The sequence below is a fragment of the Microcaecilia unicolor genome, chromosome 8 (assembly GCF_901765095.1).
Source record: "Microcaecilia unicolor chromosome 8, aMicUni1.1, whole genome shotgun sequence".
Classification (NCBI taxonomy): Eukaryota; Metazoa; Chordata; class Amphibia; order Gymnophiona; family Siphonopidae; genus Microcaecilia; species Microcaecilia unicolor.
This window is the reverse complement of record NC_044038.1, coordinates 184,981,444-185,004,567: the sequence shown is the minus strand read 5'-3', so window position 1 is coordinate 185,004,567 and position 23,124 is coordinate 184,981,444. Positions and strand designations below refer to the sequence as shown.

General features: G+C 42.3%; 1 protein-coding gene across 5 annotated transcripts in view; it reads right to left on the bottom strand.

Moving 5' to 3' along the window:
* PDLIM7 (PDZ and LIM domain 7) overlaps positions 1-23,124 on the bottom strand; it is a 68,309-nt gene that overhangs the window by 43,434 nt on the left and 1,751 nt on the right. For all 5 annotated transcript variants that reach the window (XR_003943058.1, XR_003943057.1, XM_030211289.1 and 2 more), the window contains exons 3-4: positions 8,555-8,706; positions 2,799-2,829 (exon numbers count right to left, since the gene is read on the bottom strand). Coding sequence is in view for 3 of the 5 variants with exons in the window: in XM_030211289.1 (XP_030067149.1) it covers positions 2,799-2,829; positions 8,555-8,706 (183 nt within the window). In the remaining 2 variants the exon portion in view is untranslated. The remainder of the gene's footprint in view (positions 1-2,798; positions 2,830-8,554; positions 8,707-23,124) is intronic.

Genomic DNA, 23,124 nt, shown 5'->3' with positions numbered 1-23,124 from the left:
CCCACCAGTGTTCTACCTTCCCCTTCCCGATCCTTTGACCCCTTCTTCTCCTTTATGTAAGATGAATAAGAGAGTTGGTAGTGCATTCATCTCCTTCCTCCTCTGCTGCTGAGCTCAGACTGGTTTGTGGGACACTAGTATCAAAGGCAATAGAAAATGTTATTCAGTGCCCAGAAACAGTCTTGATAGGTGCAGTATGTTGCATGATGCATGTCAGCAGCAGTCAAGCAGATGAGAGACAGAGAGAGAGAACCATCTGCAAATAAAGATCACAGATTCCATGATTCTGCAGGCAACCATGCAATTGCAGGGTGACAGGTCCGTCTGTGGCCATGGAATTGCAGTACACCAGAACCCTGAGCTATAAGAACCAAAAGTCAAGCATATATGGGGTAGACACAAAGAGAGAGGGGAGACTACAGAACGAGTACAATCTGTGACAGCATAGCAGACTGAGTGGACCAAGTGACCCTTTTCTGTCAACCTGTGTTTCTCTGTTTATTTGTACATTTTTAGAATTCTTTCTCCAAACTGGGTGAGTTAGAGAGTGGTGGTCTGTTTAGTTCTTCTTATCTCAGAACCTACAAAATAGGTATAGACAGTGCAGGGAGAGGCCTGGCATGTAGTCCATCACAAGGAAAATGCTCCAAGACTGTAGTCTCCACCCTCTCTTAAGAATCAGTGGCAGTGGCAGGGGAGGGAGTGTCATGCGGCTGAGGGACCACTCTCCATGACAGCACACAGTTACCATTGCATGCAGCATCTCTCCACATCAGTGACAATACAGTGCTCCCAGCACCTCCCAAAAGAGTTAAGAAAGCTCCAACAGCCCACCTCATACACAAGCCTAGAGGAAACAGCAAGTGAAGATCATGCAAAGAACATACGACTTCACATATGCTACCTCCAAATCCCACATGCAGCATCTGTCCAGAGCAGTAATGTGATTTTTGCAACCTCCAGCCTTCCACCCCATTCTGCAGAAGAAGCTCAGCAGGCCTGGCACCATGAGCTCCCAAGCCAAGCTTATAACCGAGGAGGAATCAGCAGGTCCCTCCCTGTCCCTCAGAGCCCTGCCATTTCATCACAAATCCTACCCATCTCTCAGAGGCAAGGGGGCCAATTTTCAGCAGTTACAGGATTTCAGTATTAGCTCAAGAACTATCAAGTCATCTTTTGTGGGGGAAACAAATCTATGTCTACTAATCCATCCAAACGTGCAAAACAGGAGACGACATGTCCTTAGGATTCAATTCATTTCAGTTATTTTTATTTATTTATTTTGTTGCATTTGTATCCCACATTTTCCCACCTATTTGCGGGCTCAGTGTGGCTTACAATACATTGTAAATGATGGAAATACGATTTGTTACAACTCAGTTATGGATTACATTATGAGAAGTTATGCGGAGACAAAGTCAAAGTATCATTAAGGGAATAGGACCGAGGAAAAGAACAATGGAACAGTGGAAACAGACAGCGGGAAACTGATAGGGTAATAGAACATTAGCAAAAGAACATTTGGTATAACATTTTCTGTGAGTAACGGTATAAATGTGATAAAATTATAGGGGATGAAAATTCAGAAGAGAATGTATTGGTGTATTTCTGAAACAGTGAGTGTGGACTTCCTGTGTTTTAATCCTTACAATAAATTTTGTCAAAGAGATGGGTCTTCAATAGTTTGCGAAAGTTGGTTAGTTCGTGGATCGTTTTCAAGTTGCATGGTAGTATATTCCAGAATTGCGTGCTCATGTAGGAAAAGGTTGATGCGTGCAGCGCCTTGTACTTTATGCCTTTGCAATTAGGGAAGTGGAGGTTGAGGAAAGTTCGAGATGATCTTTTAGCATTTCTGGGTGGTAAGTCTATTAAGTCAGACATGTAGGCTGGGGCTTCACCATGAATAATTTTGTGGACTAGTGTGCATACTTTAAAAGTGTTCCTTAAGTGGGAGCCAGTGTAGCTTCTCTCGTAAGGGTTTTGCACTTTCGTATTTTGGTTTTCTGAAGATGAGTCTGGCTGCTGTGTTCTTTCCCCACAGGTCCAGAATGGGAAAGGAAAGTCTTGTGAACCAAAGCACATCCAAAGAATGACCACAGCCAGGCCCAGGGGATACTTACACATGGTAACACCAATTCCTGTGATGGGCTTTGTGACTGGGGGTGGGGTGGTATGGACTCAACCCTCTATGACTGTGAATCCACTAGGGTCAGTGACATTGTATATAATATGGAATCTGCTTTGGTTGTACCCACAGAAAGATGGTATATCAAATGCATGACCCTACCTTCTTACCCTTTGGATGCAGTGTTTTTGGGTCACTTTTAAACTTGCAAACACTGATAAAGGCTGAGTGGCTTCAGGATAAGGACAAGTCTGGCCCCTGTGAATACCCAAACTACCCACACACATGATAACTCTTCAAGTAGGATTAGGTGTTAAATTCTATTCACTCCAATTAGATGCAAGACAAAGCATATTTTAAACCTGTTTATAGATTTTCATGGGATCTCTACTTACCGACAGTCCACTCTGCCCTTATGTATTTATAAATGCTAAAGCAGCTTACAAAGAACAAAAAAAATGCAATAAAATATCCACTCAAACTTCCCTAAAAATTCCCATCTCTACCCTTTCTTATATTTTAACCCTTTTTTCATATATCTACATTCTCAAAAAACCCCTCCCTTTCTCCAATTGTTGCTTTAACACCATGTCTACATTGAGCATCGGAACTTCACCACACAGCTGATACATCCTGAGAATCGTAACGTAGAACTGAGAAACAGGACACCTACCTTCTGTGAAGGCCCCATCGGATGAGAGGCTCTGGAGAAGAGAACAGAGGGGAAAACTTCAGTCACTGAATCCTAAAAGCTAGAACCACAAGAAAATCCAGAAGCAAAGGAGGGGAGTCTATGCCTTTCTAACTACCCCGCTTATGTCCTTATCCATTTCTAAATAAGCCATTATCCATTTCATTACCAGGTTCTTGGTGTGAATTGTTAACTTTGCTGCATTGGTGCTGAGTGTGTTCTTTTGTAGGGTTTGGGGTTGTGTGGAGGAAATTGCTGCAGATGTGGAATTATCTATTTAGGGCACATTTTCAAAGGATTTCTACTCCTAATTTAGGATTTTTACTCCTAACTTTGAGAGTTATGCTCTTAAATTGGCCTTTTTGATAATTTACTAGGGCTGAGTTCCTAAATTTATACTCAAAATTTCACTAAATTCCTACATTTAAAAGCATGAAAAGTAATGGCAACAGGGGTGGATTTAAGGCAGGGGGAAAAGCAGCTTAGCACTAATTTTCAGCACTAGGCCCATAAATTTAGGAATAACTCAAGCTCCTAAATTAAGATGAATTTTCAGCTGAAAACTTAGGGGCCCTTCTACTAAGCTGCTCTAAAAAGTGGCCCTGATCTATTTTTAGTGCGTGGGTTTCCCGTGCACAGAGGCCACTTTTAGCGCAGCTGTAAAATGGCTGCAATTTCTTTTTTTTTTCATTAATGTTCACACACTAGTTTCCCAATTAGTGCAGAGCCCTTACCTATTTTGTAGGCGGAACACGCTCCCGTGCTAATCCTGCGCCATTGCCCACGCATGAACTGATTATCACAGGGCACATCTACTCTTCACCTCTAAATACACCCCCCATGCTAAAGAAATAAACCTATTTTAGTGTGTGGGAAACGCATGCCAATTCGAACACTACTGCTGCACATCTGAGCGTGTCTCACGGTGGTTGCCTTTTTAACCTGTGGTAAGTACGCGCTGGTGCTCACCGCGGCTTAGGCTCCTGAGTTTGGATGAAAATAGGGCCATACATTTAGCAGCAGTTCTTACAGAACCTGGAACTTCAGAGAGGGTCAAGATCTCATGAGATAGGAAGATGTTTGAAAGAGGCATTAAAATAATTTCAGAACTGACCAGTGGTTGGATCATTGAATAGAAGGGGGAAGGGATTTTGGAGTTGTCGCTAAAGGCAGGTTACATTCAAATACTGTAAATATTATCCTGTTTTTGTACGGTTCACAATCTAAGTTTGTGCCTGAGACAATACCAGATTAAGTGACTTGCCCAAGGTCATCACAAGGAGCCACAGTGGAATTTGAAGCCCACTCCCTGGTTCTCAGCCTGCTGCTCTAATCATGAGGCTAATCCTCCACCAAAAGCAACAATGCACTTACTGTGAGGCCCAGCTAAAGCTTCCTGGTGTTGTGTTCTGCTGTACTTCAGCTTTTCCTTTTGTATCCTAACAGTGCCACGTGGTTTAAGGGTCTAGAGACATTCCTCACCTTCCTGCATTGTTACAGACACGTCTCATGCTAGTTGTGAGAATGAGGTGAACAAACAAGTGCTAGCTAGATCTCTTTATCAGATCAACTTAATATATCTGTGCCAAGCTTTCAAGAGTTATCCTGCCTTCATCAGGTCACTTCAGGCCAGTTTGTGCCCTACTGTGAGAAGTGACCAACAGCACAGGTAGTGTTTCACTGCTTACACACTCTTTGATGACATCACTCACTTCATGCTATGAAACACATAGATCAGATGAAGCATCACGTCTCACGTTGTGTGCCAAAGGGACACATTTTGCCTTTGTGTGTTTTCCTTCTTTTCTGGATGATGAATTTGAAGGGTATGGCTGCACTACTGGGGCTTTTCTGCCCTAGGATTTAACTGGGCAAGGGCTGATATTTTTGGAAAAGCCAACGTGCTGTCCATTAGCAATTAGGTACTATTTGTGCTCCCTGTGTAATTCCTGTGCTACCTGACGTTGTAGCCTTTTGGGCTCTTTCAGGGTGTTTTGCAGGTTCCGTCCACATGAGGGCAGGCTCCTGATGAGAGACGCTCTCCGTCTGGACTGCCAATTGAGCATTTGCACCACACTCAGGGGCCGATGCACAAAAGTCCCCATAAAGCACCATTTGCTATTTCCAACTCAGTAAAAATGACTGAGCTGGAAATAGCAAGCGATGCTCAACAAAAACATGCAAATGAGCTGCACAAATTTTTACTGTGCAGCTGGGGCTAGGGCGTGTGCATACCCAGTGTACCTGAATGCAACTCACCTTAAGCTACTACTGAAAAAGGTGTGAGAAAAATCAAAATAAATAGCAGTTAATTGGTAAGTGTGGCTGCTATGCACATGCCCAAAACACGTTCACTACACACAACTTTCATACAAGCCATGGGGAGAGGAAGGCTGAAAGAGCTTGGCAGTTCTTATGGTCTCTAGAAGAACTTCTGCTTCGCGTCTACCACTTGCTCCTGGATGCACTGGGAAACCAGTGCTCTGCTGATGCTCTGCCACAGGTCCAGGTTGGATTGGGTTGGCTGCTTGAAGACATCAGTTGCCGATACCAGAAGCCTGTTCACCTCCTGCACTTCCCAGCGCTTCCTCTCACTCGACCATGTCGGCAGCTATTCAGGTTAGAGACTGGATTCATCAGTTCCCGGCTCCCAGTTGCACGAGCTCAGCAGGCGGATCTTGCAGAAGAGGATGCCGTTCACAAAGGGCACAGAGGAGAGCTCGTCCAGCTGGAAGGCCACGTGGAACTTGAACTTCTTTTTCTTCATCATCATGAAAGCCGTGAACTGGGCGTTCCAGCAGGAGAGAGAGAGAGAGGGAGAGCAGGCGGGCATAGGAGCAGTGTCGGCCGCCCCTGCTACAACACACGCCCCTCTGCGCCACTTCCCAGCACTCAGCCTCCCATGCTGGCAGGTCAAAGGTAACCCTGGCAGCACTACGACAAATTTCTTACAAATTTCCTTGTTAAAGGTAAGGGCTGCTTTTTGTGCATCACTTATAAATGGCTGTGCATCGCTCAGAATGCACATTTGCATACTAATCTGCTTATTTAAATACATTAGCAGACTGGCCCGTATTTTTTGTGTATTGGATCCTTAGTCTTCTGTGGGAGGGATTTTCTGGTTTTAATGCAAGGCCAGGGGATGGCGGTGGATGGGAGCTGCATGTGTCTCATGCCTGGTGGTGGTTGTCTGAATCCTGGGGAGCAGGTTGTCTGGTGGGGGTGAACGGGCTTGTCTTGGGGGGGATGGGTCTGCTAGAGACAAAGGTGACAGACAAAATGGATTTGCTGAATTATAGCATTGAAAATGGTTTGGATTCAAGTGATGTTTTGCAGTGCCGTGATGTTGGATATAGTGAAATCTAATCTTGGACAACTCACCTGATTCTCAGTTATAAACTTAGATAGTGAACTTTTTGTGAGCTAAATCCAAATATAGGTGCTTTGGTGAAGGTAGAGCCTAGATTTCTGACTGTTAACAAGGGGGGGGATACCGTATTATGCAAAGGTCCTCTGCAATGTGGCACATGGTCCTTTCCATTAAATATGTTTTGAATATTTTTACTGCTGTAATTGTCTATTGCTTATGTTTGATTTATTCTTGCTGTACACTGCCTTGAGTGAGTTCCTTCAAAAGGGTGGTAAATAAATCCTAATAAATAAATAAATAATTTTTGCTTTCTATCAGAGGGTGGTCTGTTTTAGGATTATGCATGTAGCTATGGGTACTGTTCATAGCAGGAGAAAGGTATTCCTGTTGAGATGGGACACTGAAGAAATGGGTAGAAAAATTTGGGGATCCACAGGGAATTCAGTGAGAAGGTTTGATTAATGCTGTTCTTAATCTTTAGAACTCTGAGCCTTGTGAGCTTAGAAAGATAAGTGATTTTTTTTTTTTTTTTTTGCTTTAAATGATAAATGCAAAGTGCTTTTTTAAAGAAAATCTTTAAAAGAAAATAATATAAAAAATAAGAATTGGATAAATAAAGAAGAACAGTATGATGTGAAATAATATTGTAGTATTGGGGGGTTTTATTGTGAGGCTTTTTAATGTGCCTAATTTAGGGTCATTAAAGCCACTGAGTTCTTCTCCTTGAAAAAATATACAAAAATATACTAAATAAAAAAATTGGAAAATTGAGAAAACTAAGTCCATTGAGAACATCGGGATTTAATTACGATTGGTCTTAATCTTTAGAAGCCATCTCCCTAGTGGGAAGTGGGAAGGAGGTAAGTCTGTTATATTGTAATACACAATCAATTAAACATAAATGGGAGATTGTGCAGGATAGTATAATTAAAATTCAGATATATTTTTGTAGGACAGTAGAATCGTGGCAGGTGGATGCAGACCTTCTCCTTTTTAACTACATAAGTCTTTCTCCTTCAACCAAGGGTAGGTAGAATGGGAAGGGGTAGTGAATTTAGGTAAATTAGAATTATGGAACTGGAAGATTCAGACACAGCTGGGGGAAGGAGATGAAGGAATAGTAATGGATGTGGCTAGTTGATCTTTTTGTGTGGTGTATTGTCCTCCTGATGTGTACTCCTTGGAGCCATTAGGTTTGATGGAATGGTTTACAGCTTACATGCTTCCTACTAATACTACTACTTCATTTCTATAGCACTAGTAGACATATGTAGCTCTGTACACTAAACATGTAAGAGACAGTCCATGCTTTACTACTATTACTTATCATTTCTATAGCTCTACTAGACATATGCAGTGCTGTACACAAAATATGTAAGAGACAGTCTCTGCTCATCTAATCAAGACAGACAAATAGGACAAATAAGGGATAAGGGAGTTACTTACAGACATGGGTACTGAATAGGTGAATAGGAATTAGAAGTTAAAAGCAGCCTCAAAAAGATTTAGCCCAGATTTGAATATGGCCATAGATATGGCTTGACATATTGATGCAGGAAGTCTATTCCAGGAGTATGGTGCAGCAAGATGAAAGGAAAGGAGTCTGGAGCTGGCAGTGGAGGAGAAGGGTACAGATCAGAGAAATGTACCTGATGAGCGGAGTTCTTGGGGAGGAGCGTAGGAAGAGATAAGAGTGGAGAGGTAGTGAGGAAGCTGCGGAGTAAATGCACTTGTAAGTCAATAAGAGGAGTTTGAACAATGCGGAAATGGATAGGGAGCCAATGAAGTGACTTAAGGAGAGGGCTAATATGAGCATAGCAACACTGGTGGAATAAAAGTCATGCAGCAGAATTTTGAACAGACTGAAGGGGAGAGAGATGGCTTAGTGGGAGACCTGTGAGAAGCAAATTGCAGTAGTCTAAGCGTGAGGTGATAATAATGTAGATAAGGGTTTTGGTAGTGTGCTCAGATAGGAAGGGACGAATTTTGGTGATCCTGCATGTGTGAGCTGGTAGATGTCAAGAGCAGTGATATAGCTAGGTTTATTGAACAAAAAAGGTTTGGATAACCCTCTTCCCCCTATCTTAATGGCAAAAGCTAACAGCTGTTTCATGTCTGAAAGGCAGTGCCTAGCTGAATCTTTGCCTCTCCAAAATTCCTGTAGTGTGACCACTTTAAATTATATCAGAGCAAATCACAGCCTCTGTTCTTGGCTCCAAAGATGGAAGATATTAAATTCTGGGTGTCCCAGCTAGTGCCTGAATACCCACAAATGGAAAGAACCCTCCTCCTCCCCAGCAAAAACAAAATCACTGCACCCTCCTTATTCCAACCATCTTCCCTAAACTCCTGTATCAGCAAACTTCACCTGCTTAGGCTGAGGGCAAGTTTATCACTGCAGCTCCGGATCTTATTCTGAGCCTCAATGTGTGTCATTGTTGTAGCGTTCTCTCCATCAATACTCAGTACCCAGTCACCCACAGCCACACCTGCCTGCGTTGCCTTCCCACCGGGGCTCAACTGCAAAAAGAAAAGAATGAGTGAATTAGAACAGCATGCCTCCAACCATACCATCAAGCCGCATCTCCTCCCAACACATCTGCAAGAAGAATATATCAACCCCCAACACATCTGCAAGAAAAATATAACATTCCTCCAATCATACCATCAACCCCCAACACATCTGCAAGGAGAATATAACATACCTCCAACCATACCATCAACCCCCAACACATCTGCAAGAAGAATATAGCATACCTCCAACCACACCATCAACCCCCAACACATCTGCAAGGAGAATATATCAACCCCCCCACCACATCTGGAAGACAAATATAACATACCTCCAACCATGCCATCAACCCCTAACGTATCTGCAAGAAGAATATAACATACCTACCTCCAACCATATCATCAACCTCCAACACATCTGCAAAGAGAATATTTCAACCCCCAACACATCTGCAAGACGAATATAACATACCTCCAACCATACCATCAACCCCCAACACATCTCCAAAGAGAATATAACATACCTCCAACCATGCCATCAACCCCCAACACATCTGCAAGAAAAATATAACATACCTCCAACCACACCATCAACCCCAACACATCTGCAAGAGGAATATAACATAACCCCAATCACACCATCAACCCCAACACATCTGCAAGAAAAATATAACATACCTCCAACACCATCAACCCCCCACACATCTGCAAGAAGAATATAAAATAATCCCAACCATACCATCAACCCCCAACACATCTGCAAGAACAATATAACAAACCTCCAACCACACCATCAACCCCCAACACATCTGCAAGAAGAATATAACATAACCCCAACCACACCATCAACCCCCAACATATCTGCAAGAAGAATATTTATTTATTTGTTACATTTGTACCCCACATTTTCCCACCTACTTGCAGGCTCAATGTGGTTTATGTGGAGGGGCATAATCGAACGCAAACGCATATCTCCATGGGTGTTTATCTCCGAGAATGGGTCCGTGAAGGGGCGGGCCGAACCGTATTTTTGAAAAAATGGATGTTTTTGAGCTGGGCGTTTGTTTTTTTTTAGCGATAATGGAAACTAAAACGCCCAGCTCAAAAACATCCTAATCCAAGCCATTTGGTCGTGGGAGGGGCCACGATTCGTAGTACACTCGCCCCCCTGATATGCCAGGACACCAACTGGGCACCCTAGGTCAGTGCGGTGGACTTCAGAAAAAGCTCCCACATGCATAGCTCCCTTACCATGGGTGCTGAGCTCCCAACCCCCCTCCCCCAAAACCCACTACCCACAAATGTACAACACTACCATAGCTCTTAGGGGTGAAGGGGGCACCTACATGTGGGTACAGTGGGTTTTGGAGGCCTCCCATTTACCAGCACAAGTGTTACAGGTAGGGGGGGGATGGGCCTGGGTCCACCTGGCTGAAGTGCACTGCGGTACCCACTAAAAGTGCTCCAGGGACCTGCATACACGCAAGCCTCTAGGACTTGTTGCTGCTGTATAACATTGGCACACCAGTTGACACCTGAAGACTAATCTCTCCGAAAACGTCCTTTATTGGAATAAGCACGCTTACTCACAGTTAACTGCAGATCAGAGGTTGTGCCCCACTGGCAACGAGTCTCCCTGGTACTGAGATTAGCAGTAGGTCAGAGCTGCCAGAATGCTGTACAATGCCCTCTTTCAGCCACATTCAAGGTAAGAACTAAGTTCTCTAACGTGGCTAACACAAGAAAGGGAACTAAAACTGGCTTACAAAAATGGCCACTACCGTATGGACTACAACAGGAAACACAACAGGGCACACTCTGACCCAGTAGTCAGGGGGAAAAGCACCATGGGAGAAGAGCCTACCAACTACCAACATCGTGAGACTGTAACACAAGCTAATGAAATCACGGAGCCCAATACCCTACACCCACCACAATGCAATGCTGATGTAACCCTGTAGTGTACCCAAGAGCCACATCTGACCCAGGGAAAGGCTGTGAGAGGATCGAACACATTCTGCTGTCATGGAGGTGGGTACGGCATTTGAGGCTGGCATACAGGCTGGGAAAAAAGTTTTTAAAGTGGGGGGTTTTTTGGTGGGAGGGGGTTAGTGACCACTGGGGGAGTCTGGGGACGTCATCCCCGATTCCCTCCAGTGGTCATCTGGGCAGTTGGGGCACTTTTTTGGGACTTGTTCATGAAAAAAAGGGTCCCAAAAAAGTGACCCAAAATCGCGGTAAAAACGCCTTTTTTTCTGATTATCAGCTACAGATGCCCATCTCTCCTCGGCTGATAACCACGCCCCAGTCCCGCCTCCGACACGCCCCCGTCAACTTTATTCGTTTCCGCGACGGAGTGCAGTTGGAAACACCCAAAATCGGCTTTCGATTATACCGATTTGGGCGCCTTTGCGAGACAAACGCCCATCTCCCGATTTGGGTCGAAATATAGGCATTTTTCTCTTTCAATTATAAGCTGGATAGTACCGTAAAGGCGTTCGCCAAGTCGGTTGATAACAAATACAAGGTTATGTTGTGGTCGAATGAGGTAGGTGTGTATCAGGCACCATGAGGGTTGAAGGGAATAAAGATTGTATATTGTCCAGTACGATCATTGGTTATGCTGTGTTGCTGGGTGTGGGGATTTACGGTGCATCGGTGGGGTAAGCCTTTTTGAAGAGGATGGTTTTTAGTGATTTCCTGAAGTTTAGGTCATCATGGATTGTTTTCACAGCTTTTGGGAGTCCATTCCATAGTTATGCGCTTATGTAGGAGAAGCAGGATGCGTAAGTTGTTTTGTATTTAAGTCCTTTGCAATTTGGGTAATGTAGGTTAGGTATGATCGTGATGATCCGATTCTGTTTCTGGTTGGTAGATCTATGAGGTCTGTCATGTATCCTGGGACTACGCCGTAGATAATTTTGTGGACCAGAGTGCAGATTTTGAAGATGATCCGTTATTTGATTGGGAGCCAGTGCAGCTTTTCTCGGAGGGGTTTAGCACTTTCAAATCGTGTTTTACCAAATATCAGTCTGACTGCTGTGTTTTGGGCGTCTGGAGTTTTTTTGTGAGTTGTTCTTTGCATCCCGCATAGATTCCGTTGCAGTAATCTGCATGGCTTAGGACCATTGATTGTATTAGGTTTCAAAACATTTCTCTCGGGAAGAAAGGTTTTACTCGTTTAAGTTTCCACATTGAATAGAACATTTTCTTTATTACGGAGTTTACTTGGCTCTCAAGGGTGAGGTTGTGATCAATTATGATGCCGAGTATTTTTAGGCTGTCTGAGGTAGGGAGGGTGTGTCCTGGGGTGTTTATGGTTGTGGGTTTGTACTTGTTACGTTGAGATGAGAGGATGAGGCAGTGTGTTTTTTCAGTGTTCAGTTTCAGTTGGAATGAATTTGCCCAAGAGTCCATGATGTTCAGGCCGTCATTGATTTCATTGGTTATATCTGTTAAGTCATGTCTGAAGGGAATGTAGATTGTAACATCAGCTGCATAGATGAACGGGTTGAGGCCTCGATTGGATAGGGACCTTGCCAGTGGGATCATCATTATGTTGAAGAGTATTGGTGATACTGGTGATCCTTGAGGTACTCTGCAGGCTGCTTTCCACGGTGGTGATATGTTTGAGTTTGATTTTACTTGGTAGGTTCTGGTGGTTAGAAAACCCTTGATCCAATTAAGTACATTTCCATCAATCCCGAAGTGGCCAAGGAGTATACTGTGGTTTACCATGTCGAATGCACTCGACATGTCGAATTGGAGGAGAAGTATGCTTTTACCTGTGGCTATTTCCTGCTTGAATTTGGCCAGGAGAGTGACTAGGACAGTTTCAGTACCATAGTTGGGGCGGAATCAGGAGATTGTGAGTCGTGTAGTATTGAGAACTTGTCCATGTATTCCGTAAGCTGTTTGGTCACCAAGCTTTCCATCAGTTTGACTACTAGTGGGATAGACGCAACTGGGCGGTAATTGGTGAGATCGGTTGTGTTTTTCTTAGTGTCTTTTGGTATTGGGGTGAGTAGGATGTTACCATATTCCTCTGGGAAAAGACCTTGTTGTAGCATGAAGTTTAGGTGGGATGTGAGGTCTGCTGTGAAGCGGCCGGGGGCGGATTTAAGTAGATGACTGGGACATATATCTAGTTTGCAGTGGGTGTTGGCAAACCTATGAGTCGCGTGTGTAACTGATTCAGTGGTGATATAACATACCTCCAACCATACTGTCAACCCCCAACACATCTGCAAGAAGAATATAACATAATCCCAATCACACCATCAACCCCAACACATCTGTAAGAAAACATATAACATACCTCCAATCACACTATCAACCCCCAACACATCTACAAGAAGAATATAACATACCTCCAACCACACCATCAACCCCCAACACACCTGCAAGAAGAACATAACATGCCTCCAACCATACTGTCAACCCCAACACATCTGCAAGAAGAACATATCTCCAACCACACCATCAACCCCCAACACATCTGCAAGAAGAATATAACATACCTCCAACCACACCATCAACCCCTAACATATCTGCAAGAAGATACCCTGGCGCTCCTGCTGTTTCTTGAGGTTTCACGTTTCATGTTCATTCTATTATTATTTCAACATTGTAAGGCAGCTTTTGGAGTACAGTTTAAATGTGAATGCTGTCCTTTTTCACCAGCTGGTTTTAAGACAAGACCGCTGACACAGGCTGTATTTCTGCCAAAACACGGCCGTGTCAGCAGTTTTTTTTACTGTATATGTTGGTTGGCTCCACAAGGTGACTCCATCTCCTCACTGTGTTTGTTGATCTTGATCATCTTTGTGAGGTTTTAGTCCTTCTATGTTGTTTACTGACTCAGCCACATCAATGTCAAAGTATAACTGCTCTGTCTGCAGCCACAGCACCATAAGCACAGCTGCTCAAGCTAAGCAGTCATCCTAATGATTTTAACTTCCAACTGACTTCTCACTCCAAGAATGAAATAATCTTGGAAAGCACTTCCTGTCATTACAAATCTAAATACAACACAGTGTCACAAAAAATATGGGGCTAGTTAGAGAAAAATCTCTAAGTAAAAAAAAATGACTGTAGGTTGTACAACCAGAAAAAAATATTCAGTAAACTTGGGTGCCAGTCAAAAAGTTTAGGAGTCTATCAGTGGTTCCCAAACCTGGTCCTGGAGGCTCCCCGGACAGTCAGGTTTTAGCATATCCACAACAAATATTCATTTAGTGATGGAATCAACAATTTTAGGTTTATCCATTCAATATAGTATTTGTTGATATAATATTTTTGATAAGCCCATTTAGAGACAATATTATCAATTAATATTCATGAGATAGATTTACCTCTCTCATGAACATTCATTGTGGGTATCATGAAAACCTGACTGGCTGGGGGGCCTCCAGGACCAGGTCTGGGAAGCAATTATGTTGTCTGATTTTTTTATTTTTCAACATTTTCTCCCCGCCTCTGGTGTCCTGGCTGCTGGCTTTAAATGCCTGAGAATTATTCCTTCACCCCCAGCAGCATGAATATTGAAATAAACCATACCAGAGGCCCTAAGAACATGCGCCCATAGTCTAGGCTCCAAGGGTTAGACTTGGAAGCAACAAAAGAAAATTGGTCTTTATAGAATTGCCAGCTGCCCTAATTGTGAAGCCAGTTGCAATCATGAAGGACTGCAAGCTACTTGTTGGGCAGGTTGAATGGACCATAAAGGTCATTTACTGCATTACAGATAAGGTGGTGGTGTGTGAAATGGCTTCCCAAGGGAGAGCGTGCAAAGTCTGCAGTGAGCACAGGGGCCCCCTAGATGCTCACTTTGCACTTAACCTCTTCGGAATATCCTTGCACCCTGTTGACTCTTTTCGATACCTAGGAGTTATCCTAGACTCTCATCTTTCTTTTCATCCTTCATCAATTACGTTCTGTTTGCAGATATTTTGACCAATCCACATTTCACGCTCTTGTTCTCTCTTTTTACAACTCATTTGGACTATTGTAATATTTCATATTTAGGCTGTTCTCGCTCAATTTTGAAAACAACTCCAGTCAGTCCAGAACACAGCCATTAAGCTCATTTTCCATACACATAAGTCTGATCATGTTTCTCCTTTACTACAAAAATCTCACTGGCTTCCAACAGAACAGCGTATTATCTTTAAATTGCTTACTCTCACTTTTATAGCCTATAGAGTAGGTCTTCTGGATTACCTCGCCACACTGACTATTCCTTTGCTCAATTAATGACCATAGATTAGTTCTTCCCAATCCTAAATCAGCCCAGTTAAAATTTGCCTGCCATCATGCTTTCTTTTTTGCTGCCCCTTTCTTTTGGAACACACTCTCCCTCTCTCCCTTCAGGCTAAGCCATCTTTTAAGAATTTCAAGTGCACTAAAAACCTGGCTTTTTAAGCAGACTTTTTTATTAGAATCTTAATTTTCTATGAGTCTGCGTACATTGTCACCATTACCCATGTGTTCCTTTCCTATTTCCTACTTCGTACTCCCTCCCCTTCCAAACTCTTCTCTGGTCTCTTCCTTTTCCTTTTTGTCTGTCCCTTTCTAGTTATGAGTGACCTGGTTTGATTGTCTCCCCTCTTTTCTATTGAATATTGTAGTTCCTTTCCTTCAGTTATTCTATGTTTTTATTTGATTGTAAACCGCCCAGTTCTGTGAGTCAGCTTGAGCAGTAGAGCAAATTTTAATAAGCTATAAACTATAGTAGCAGTCTTTGCCCCAGCAAAACACTGCCACCCCTGCCCCTGCCTCTGTCCCATTTAGGCTGGGTAGACTGGTGGGGGGGGGAGGGATTTCTCAAGTCTGACACTATTATCTCCACTGTATGTGTCTCCTAGAAAATCCTAGTTTTTCACATATAACCCGCGTTGAACTAAGGTTTATGTAGACTATAGGAAACAAAATGTCATGTATTGCATTGGATCATGATAAGGTGCTCATAAAATCATAAGGCTCTTCAGATCCACTGGGTCATTACTAACCAATTTCAAACGCAGAGATCTTGGGTGCATGATCTGTCTACATACAGAAATTTAACAGTTTAATGAGTCAGGCTCCATTACGTATGAATTAGTCTTTAGGTCTCACCAGCCATCAGGTTATTAGTTGGGGGGAGCTGAATTGCACAATTTTAAACTGTTTCCTTTCTTTATGTCACTGCTCCTGGAGGTCTGGCACCTGTTACTGATAGGCACAGGCCAGGCTTAAACATTTCTGAAGCCTCCCCACCTTCCCAGCTTAACCTTTCGCCAAACATAATAGGGCAGAGGTTGAAGATTTTTAAGTAGAGATCAATTTGCCCATTTTGGAATACAGGAGAGGAGAGAGGACCCTTCACTGAGTTTACCTAAAACAAATGCTGCCCAATCACCACCACTCTTGCTTCACAATAAATAGATGTTCTAATCATTCCTTGAGGGGAGGGGGTCGCACAACGGTAATGCCCATCTCTAGAGGTCTTCCACCATCTATAGCAGTGATGGGCAACCTTTTGAGCTTGGTGTGTCAAAATTCGCCAAAAAACCGAGCATAACTCGGGTGGTATGTCAGTTCGAGAAAAAAAAACATAATTTCGTGATATTTATAGTTTAAAAATGTATAATTGTAATATATAACTGTATTTAATAAACCAAAAACTAATTATTTAACTTACCTGCTTAGTGACTTCTTTGTTCATCTGTCAGTCGGTTTCTTTTGTTGGTCTTGATATTATTTAACTTGTGTGGGGTGCCGTGAACTAAGATAAGTGAGGGGGAGGGGGAATTCTTTAACTAACCTGCTTATTAGTGACTTTTTTGTTGCTGAATTTCATTGGCTAAATCTTCAATTGAAGGTTGGTATTTTGTACACTTCAAGTCCAAGCAAGCGCTTCTAACCATCTGTCAATGTTTCTTTTGTTGGTTTTGATATTATTTAACGCTGAGAATAAGGTCTCACAAAAGTATGTAGAGGGAAAAATTGTGAGTAAAGCCATTGCTATATTTTTCAGGGTGCTAAAAGTGTCTGGTAATCGGTTCCAGGCACTCCAAATTTCCTGTTCGTAGTGGCACTCCTCTTGATTCTCCAAGCGGCACCTTTCCAGATTCTCAAGCTTTGACCTCAAGTCGACAAACACCTGAGCCCAGATGCTGTCTTGAAATTCTACAAATTGCATCTCCAAATCATCAATTTGCATCCATTGGAAACCATTTAATTCCAAACTACTGTAGACTACTACATCAGGATACTTAATTATTTTCATGGTCTGCTCTAGGCTTCTAAATTGATTAAATCTATCACTGAACTGGTCAAGTAACGAGTCTAAAACATGCTGGTACTTTATATGCAAGGTTTCCATTTCATTTTGTATAGCTGCACTGGCCTTCTCAAAATACTTCGTTACTCGAGGAAAATACTTATAAGTTTTAGTTTCTACATCTCGCTTGAAAATTTTAAGTTTACTTTCAAAAGCTTTTATGTATCCAAACATAACGTCAATACTTTTGCCAAAACCTTGTAACTTTAAGTTCAGTTCATTAATAGGAACAGAGAGATCTGTAAAAAACATCAGGGTGTTGACCCACTTATCATCATTGAGCTGAGGAAAGTTTCCCAGATCCTTATCCTCAAGAAATACCTTAATTTCTTCAAAGCACTCCATAAAGCGCTCAAGAACTTTGCCTCGGCTCAGCCATCTTACATTATTGTACATCAGCAGTCCACTGTATGTGGAATCAACCTCCAGTAAAAGTGCAGAAAATTCTCGCTTGTGAAGGGGGCGAGCAGCTATTAAATTAACTATTTTTGTAACAACTGACATTAAGTCGTTTAAGTCGGTGAATCCTGCCTTGGCACATAAAGCCTCCTGATGGATAATACAATGAAAAGGCACAATCGGATGTCCAACAGCTTCCTTAAACAATTTGACAAATCCGACTTTTTTCCCCACCATGTTTGGTGCCCCATCTGTCGTCACTGACACAACTTTAGAGATATCAATGCTTAGGTTACGGAATGTTTGTATAACAACCTTACATATTTTGCTTCCTGATGTACTTGTTGGCACGGATACTAACTATCAACTCTTCTCTCATTGTGAGACCATCAGAATATCGACCAATAATGGCCAACTGAGCATGTGATGTGACATCAGTAGTTTCATCAAGAGAGATCGAAAAATATTTACAATTACTTATGTCTCTCTTTAATTGATGTTGTACGTTTGTGTTCAGTCTCATTATTCGGTCTTTTATGATATTTCTACTGAGTGGTAACTCAGATATTCTCTTAATAATTGCATCTTTATTCTGCATATCGTGAAATAGAACTGGTGCACATCTTAGGAGAGTTTCTTTAATAAATTCTCCCTCACTGAGTGCTTTTCCATGCAGAGCTATGGAGTGAGCAATGCTCAAACTTGCAGATGTTAAATTTGTAGAACCTTTTACAAATATAAGGATGGAATTAGATTAGCTCTTATAAAAGTGTAGCTGCCTGGAAATGTATTCCTTCCTTTCATCCTCACTTTTTTTCAAGAGCTGGGAATGATTAGTTTCAAAATGTCTATTTATATTCCACGTTCTGCTTACTACCGTTTCAGTACATAGAATGCAAAATGATCTGCCATTTCTTTTCTAAAATGCCATACATCTCGGTCCATGTCTCTTGAAAGGGTCGGCTACTGCTACTACCACTTCCTTTACTTAGCCTTGGTTTTTATTTTTTGGGTTCTAACTCAGGGGGGCAGTGACAGAAGATAGAATTATAGATAGCCTGTTAGCCCTGCAGGCAATTAGGGGTTAACCTAACTGACCATAAGATGGCACATGTAACTGTCTTTTAGGAAAGGGCAGGGTTAATAAACAGAAATAGGGGTTAATAAGGATGCACAACAGTAATAGTGGTGAAATGGAGTCTGCACTATGCTGCAATATGGTGTTCCTTATGTAAATTAAGATGGCTGCCGCTATTTTTAATGGCGGGAAATGGCATCCATAGCACAGGCCCTCGCCTCTCCCAGCCTCCCCCTCAGCTATCTCAGTAATGATGGTCAATTAGAAATCCATGACACCCCAGAACAGTAGATTGGATGATGGTTGCTGTGGTTATGTGGTTGCTGGCAATGGCAATCACAGGGCCCCCAGAGATGCGACCCCCACGGCATTCCGCTGCTCTCTGCTCCACCGGCCGGAAGTGAGGTCAAAGATCCCCTAATGGCCGTGCAGGAGCCGAGGATGAAACGTCCTTCTCGGCATGCGGCCCCGTACTTCTCGAAATAGCTACGCATGTCAGTGCTGACACGCGTGTCATAGGTTCACCATCACGGATCTATAGCTTCATTCTCACTGTAAGTACAGGCAACCATCACACCCATATGTGGCACAGTATCACACTGTGAAGACCTCTAAATCCCTGGATTCTATGATTCATCCATCCCCCAACCGCCAACAAAAAGAACTGTTGTACTTAATATCTGAAATTCCTGTGCAACAGCAAATGAAAGGCTATTTTATTTAATTGTGAGGCTTATCAGTCCTATGAAGCCCATAACCAGGAACTAGAGCCCCTCCCTGATAGAACATTTACCAGAGTAAGAAAAACTCCAGCAGACCAGAAAGTCTACATTCCTACAGGATTTAGGAAGAGGACACAGAGCCACAGAAGTTGGTATTGTCAGGCTTCAACTTAACTGTCTCCTTGGCAGTTCTTCTGCCACTAAGACACACTGCGCAAACAAAAAGAGTTTATTTTAAATGGCACCTCCAACTCCCCCCTCCAAGACCCCCTTCCTCACACATAGATAAGAACTGCCCAATGTCCGGTCTGGCAGCAGGAAGCAGCAGGTGCTTACACAGGAAGTGTGTCAGAAGCACGATACATACACAGTTCTCTATCTCCTACTGACTGGTTTAGGGAGACTTTGAACCCAGATGTTTCATCAGTCACAGACTATTATCACATTTTCCATCCCTCTGAGCCACTTTACCTGTGACAATGAGTTCCTCAGGGTAACTTAGCATCATTGGGGCTGTGAAACAGAAGTTCAGTCTTTCCTTCTTGATTTAGACATCTCCCCCCCCCCCCCCCCCAGCCCCATTACATCTTTTCCAAGCTGGCATGTCCTTATTTTCTCAGCCTCTCCCTATACAAGAAACCCCAGTCTTGACTGTATCTGTTCTGGGTGCACTGTGCTCTTTTCAAGACCCAAACAAGGGCTGAGTATGGGGTGACTGTGACCAGACGTGCACAGTATAGCGAAGTGGTTGTCAAACCTGTCCTGGAGACCACCAGCCAGTCCAGGTTTCAGGATATCCCTAATGAATAAGCATCCCAAATAAAGTAACTAGATAAACTATTTTCTTATTCATCTTTATTAATTTACTACAAAACAAATCCGCTAGTTGTTGGATCGAATTGTACTTCCCCTAACTAATTATACCATATAAACTCATACTCACTCACACTTTCATTCACACTCCTTACTAATATTAAAATAACCTCACCCTCATTCTCCTGACATAATGATGTGTATACAAATGCAAACTGCATTCACTGTATCGCTGAAAGAGTTTCTTCTGCAACTTCCACTTTTACATAAATGAACCACATTTGTAAACTACCCACAATTTACATGAACACTGTTGTAAACAATGACTGCAAATTCTATAACCATCAATGATAACTAGGTTATCCAAAGTACCAAGTTTCTTATTTACTTATTTGTTACATTTGTATCCCACATTTTCCCACCTATTTGTAGGCTCAATGTGGCTTACATAGTACCGGAGAGGCGTTTATCGACTTCGGTGTGAACAAATACAATGTGATGTTGTGGTAAGATAAAGTTCATGTGGTACAGCCACATTAGGAATCGTAAAGCGGAAGAGTTGTGTTATGCCCATTACATGCTTTAGTTTTGATGTGTGGCCAAGGTCAGGCATTTACGTTGGATTGGTAGGGTATGCCTTTTTAAACAGTTTGGTTTTATAACATGCTTGTCCATATAAGAGTCCAATACTCATCAATTCCTTCAGTAGGAGTGATAAACTTATAAGTTATTGTCCATTGTTGTCATAATATGGCGTTACAGCACCTTTTTCAGCTTCCGTTTTAAATCTCTTATCGATGGAAGCTTTCGTCAAACCAGACCCAGTCGCTTCATTTCACCAAATGGAATTAGGCTTCTTCTATGCTATTTTATTTTTTGTTTAGTTAAAGCCTTGATGACACATTTGGTGAAACAAATTTTTGCATCTTCCTTTTGTCCTCCTCTTGCTTTTGGAAGAACCCCACTTGCTACACTACTCATTCTGTGACTACTGTCCACCTGGCCAGGATGAACAGAGACATGCAGAAATATTATCAGAAATCAGGGAGGCTAACAAACTGGGAAACACTGTAATAGTGGGTGATTTCAATTACCCCGATATTGAGTGGGTAAATGCAAGGATCAAAACACATGAAGACCATACACACTAATAGAAATGCACCAATACACTCTCTTCAGAATTCTCTTCCCCCGTATTTTCACCACACTTAAAACTCTACCCACAGATAAAAAATTATTATACCCTATGTTCTCCTGCTATTGTTCTATCGCCTTATCATTTCCCCATTGTTACATTCCATTGTTCTATTCCCCAAATGATGTTTTGACTTTGACCTTGTCTTCCCAAAACTCCTCACAATGTAACCCATAATCGCACTGTAACAAATTGTATTTCCATTATTCACAATGTATTGTAAGCCACACTGAGCCCGCAAATAGGTGGGAAAATGTGGGATACAAATGCAATAAATAAATAAATAACATCAGGGCATGACAGAGAGGTAAAATTTGTTGATGAAATCAAGGACTGCTTTATGAAGCAGCTGGTTCAGGAACCAACAAAAGAGGGAACAATTCTAGACCTAGTCCTTAGTGAAGCGCATGATCTAGTGAAGGAGGTAATGGTGCTGGGGCCGTTTGACAACAGGGATCATAACATGATCAGATTTGAAACAAGCTCTGGAGTAAGTATACACAGGAAATCCAATACATTAGCATTTAACTTTCAAAAAGGAGACTATGATAAAATGAGAAGAACGGTTAAAAAAATAAAACTTAAGAGGAGCAGCTGCAAAGATCAAAAATTTACATCAGACGTGGATGCTATTCAAAAATGCTATCCTGGAAGCTCAGACCAGATATATTCCATGTATTAAAAAAGGAGGAAGGAAGACCAAACGACAGCAAGCATAGTTAAAAAGTGAGGTGAAGGAAGCTATTAGAGCTAAAAGAAAATCCTTCAGAAAATGACTGACTGAAAATAATAGGAAACAGCATAAGGAATGGCAAGTCAAATGCAAACTGCTGATAAGGAAGGCAAAGAGAGACTTTGAAAAAAAAAAGATTGTGTTGGAAGCAAAAACACACAGTAAAAACTTTTTAAGGTATATTAAAAGCAAGAAGCCGGTAAAAGAATCGCTAGATGACTGAGGGGTAAAGGAGTCACTCAGGGAACACAAGGACATAGTGGAGAGATGAAATTAATTCTTTGCTTCGATTTTCACCTAGGAATCCGAACTATAGTTACATGATGCAAAGTTTCACATTAGGAGTCACCGACTAGGAAAGGGATCTAGGTGTAATCATTGATGATATGTTGAAACTCTCTGCTCAGTGTGCAGCGGTGGCTAAGAAAGTGAATAGAATGTTAGGTATTATTAGGAAAGGAATGGAAAACAAAAATTAGGACGTTATAATGCCTTTGTATCACTCCATGGTGCGACTGCACCTTGAATACTGTGTGCAATTCTGGTCACCGCATCTCAAAAAAGATATAGTGGAATTTAAAAAGATACAGAGAAGGGCGACAAAAATGATAAAGGGGATAGGACGACTTCCCTATGAGGAAAGGCTACAGTGGCTAGGGCTATTCAGCTTAGAGAAAAGACAGCTGAGGGGAGATATGATAGAAGTCTATAAAATACTGAGTGGAGTGCAACGGGTGTACATGAATTGCTTGTTTACTCTTTCCAAAAATACTAGGATTAGGGGGCATACAATGAAGCTACAAAGTAGTAAATTTAAAAGAAATCGGAGAAAATACTTCACTCAATGCAGCAGCCCAGCAGTAGTTCCCTCCCCCAGCGTGCACCATTTCCAGAGTTGCAAAAATATTTCAATTTTTGTAGCATCAGTGTGTACCCAGTGGTAATCGGGCAGTGCAGCATGCTGCCCAGTTACCGCCGGGTTAGAACGAGAGTCCTTACTGCATGGCCATTTCTTTAAAAAAAAAACAAAGACCTGCCTTTTACCCACTGCGGTAAAAGGGAGCCTCGGTGTGCGCCCCCTTTTGCCGCAGCTTCGTGAAAGGACCCCTAAAAGAAAAGTCCATAAGCCATTATTAAGCTGGACTTGGGGAAAATCCACTGCTT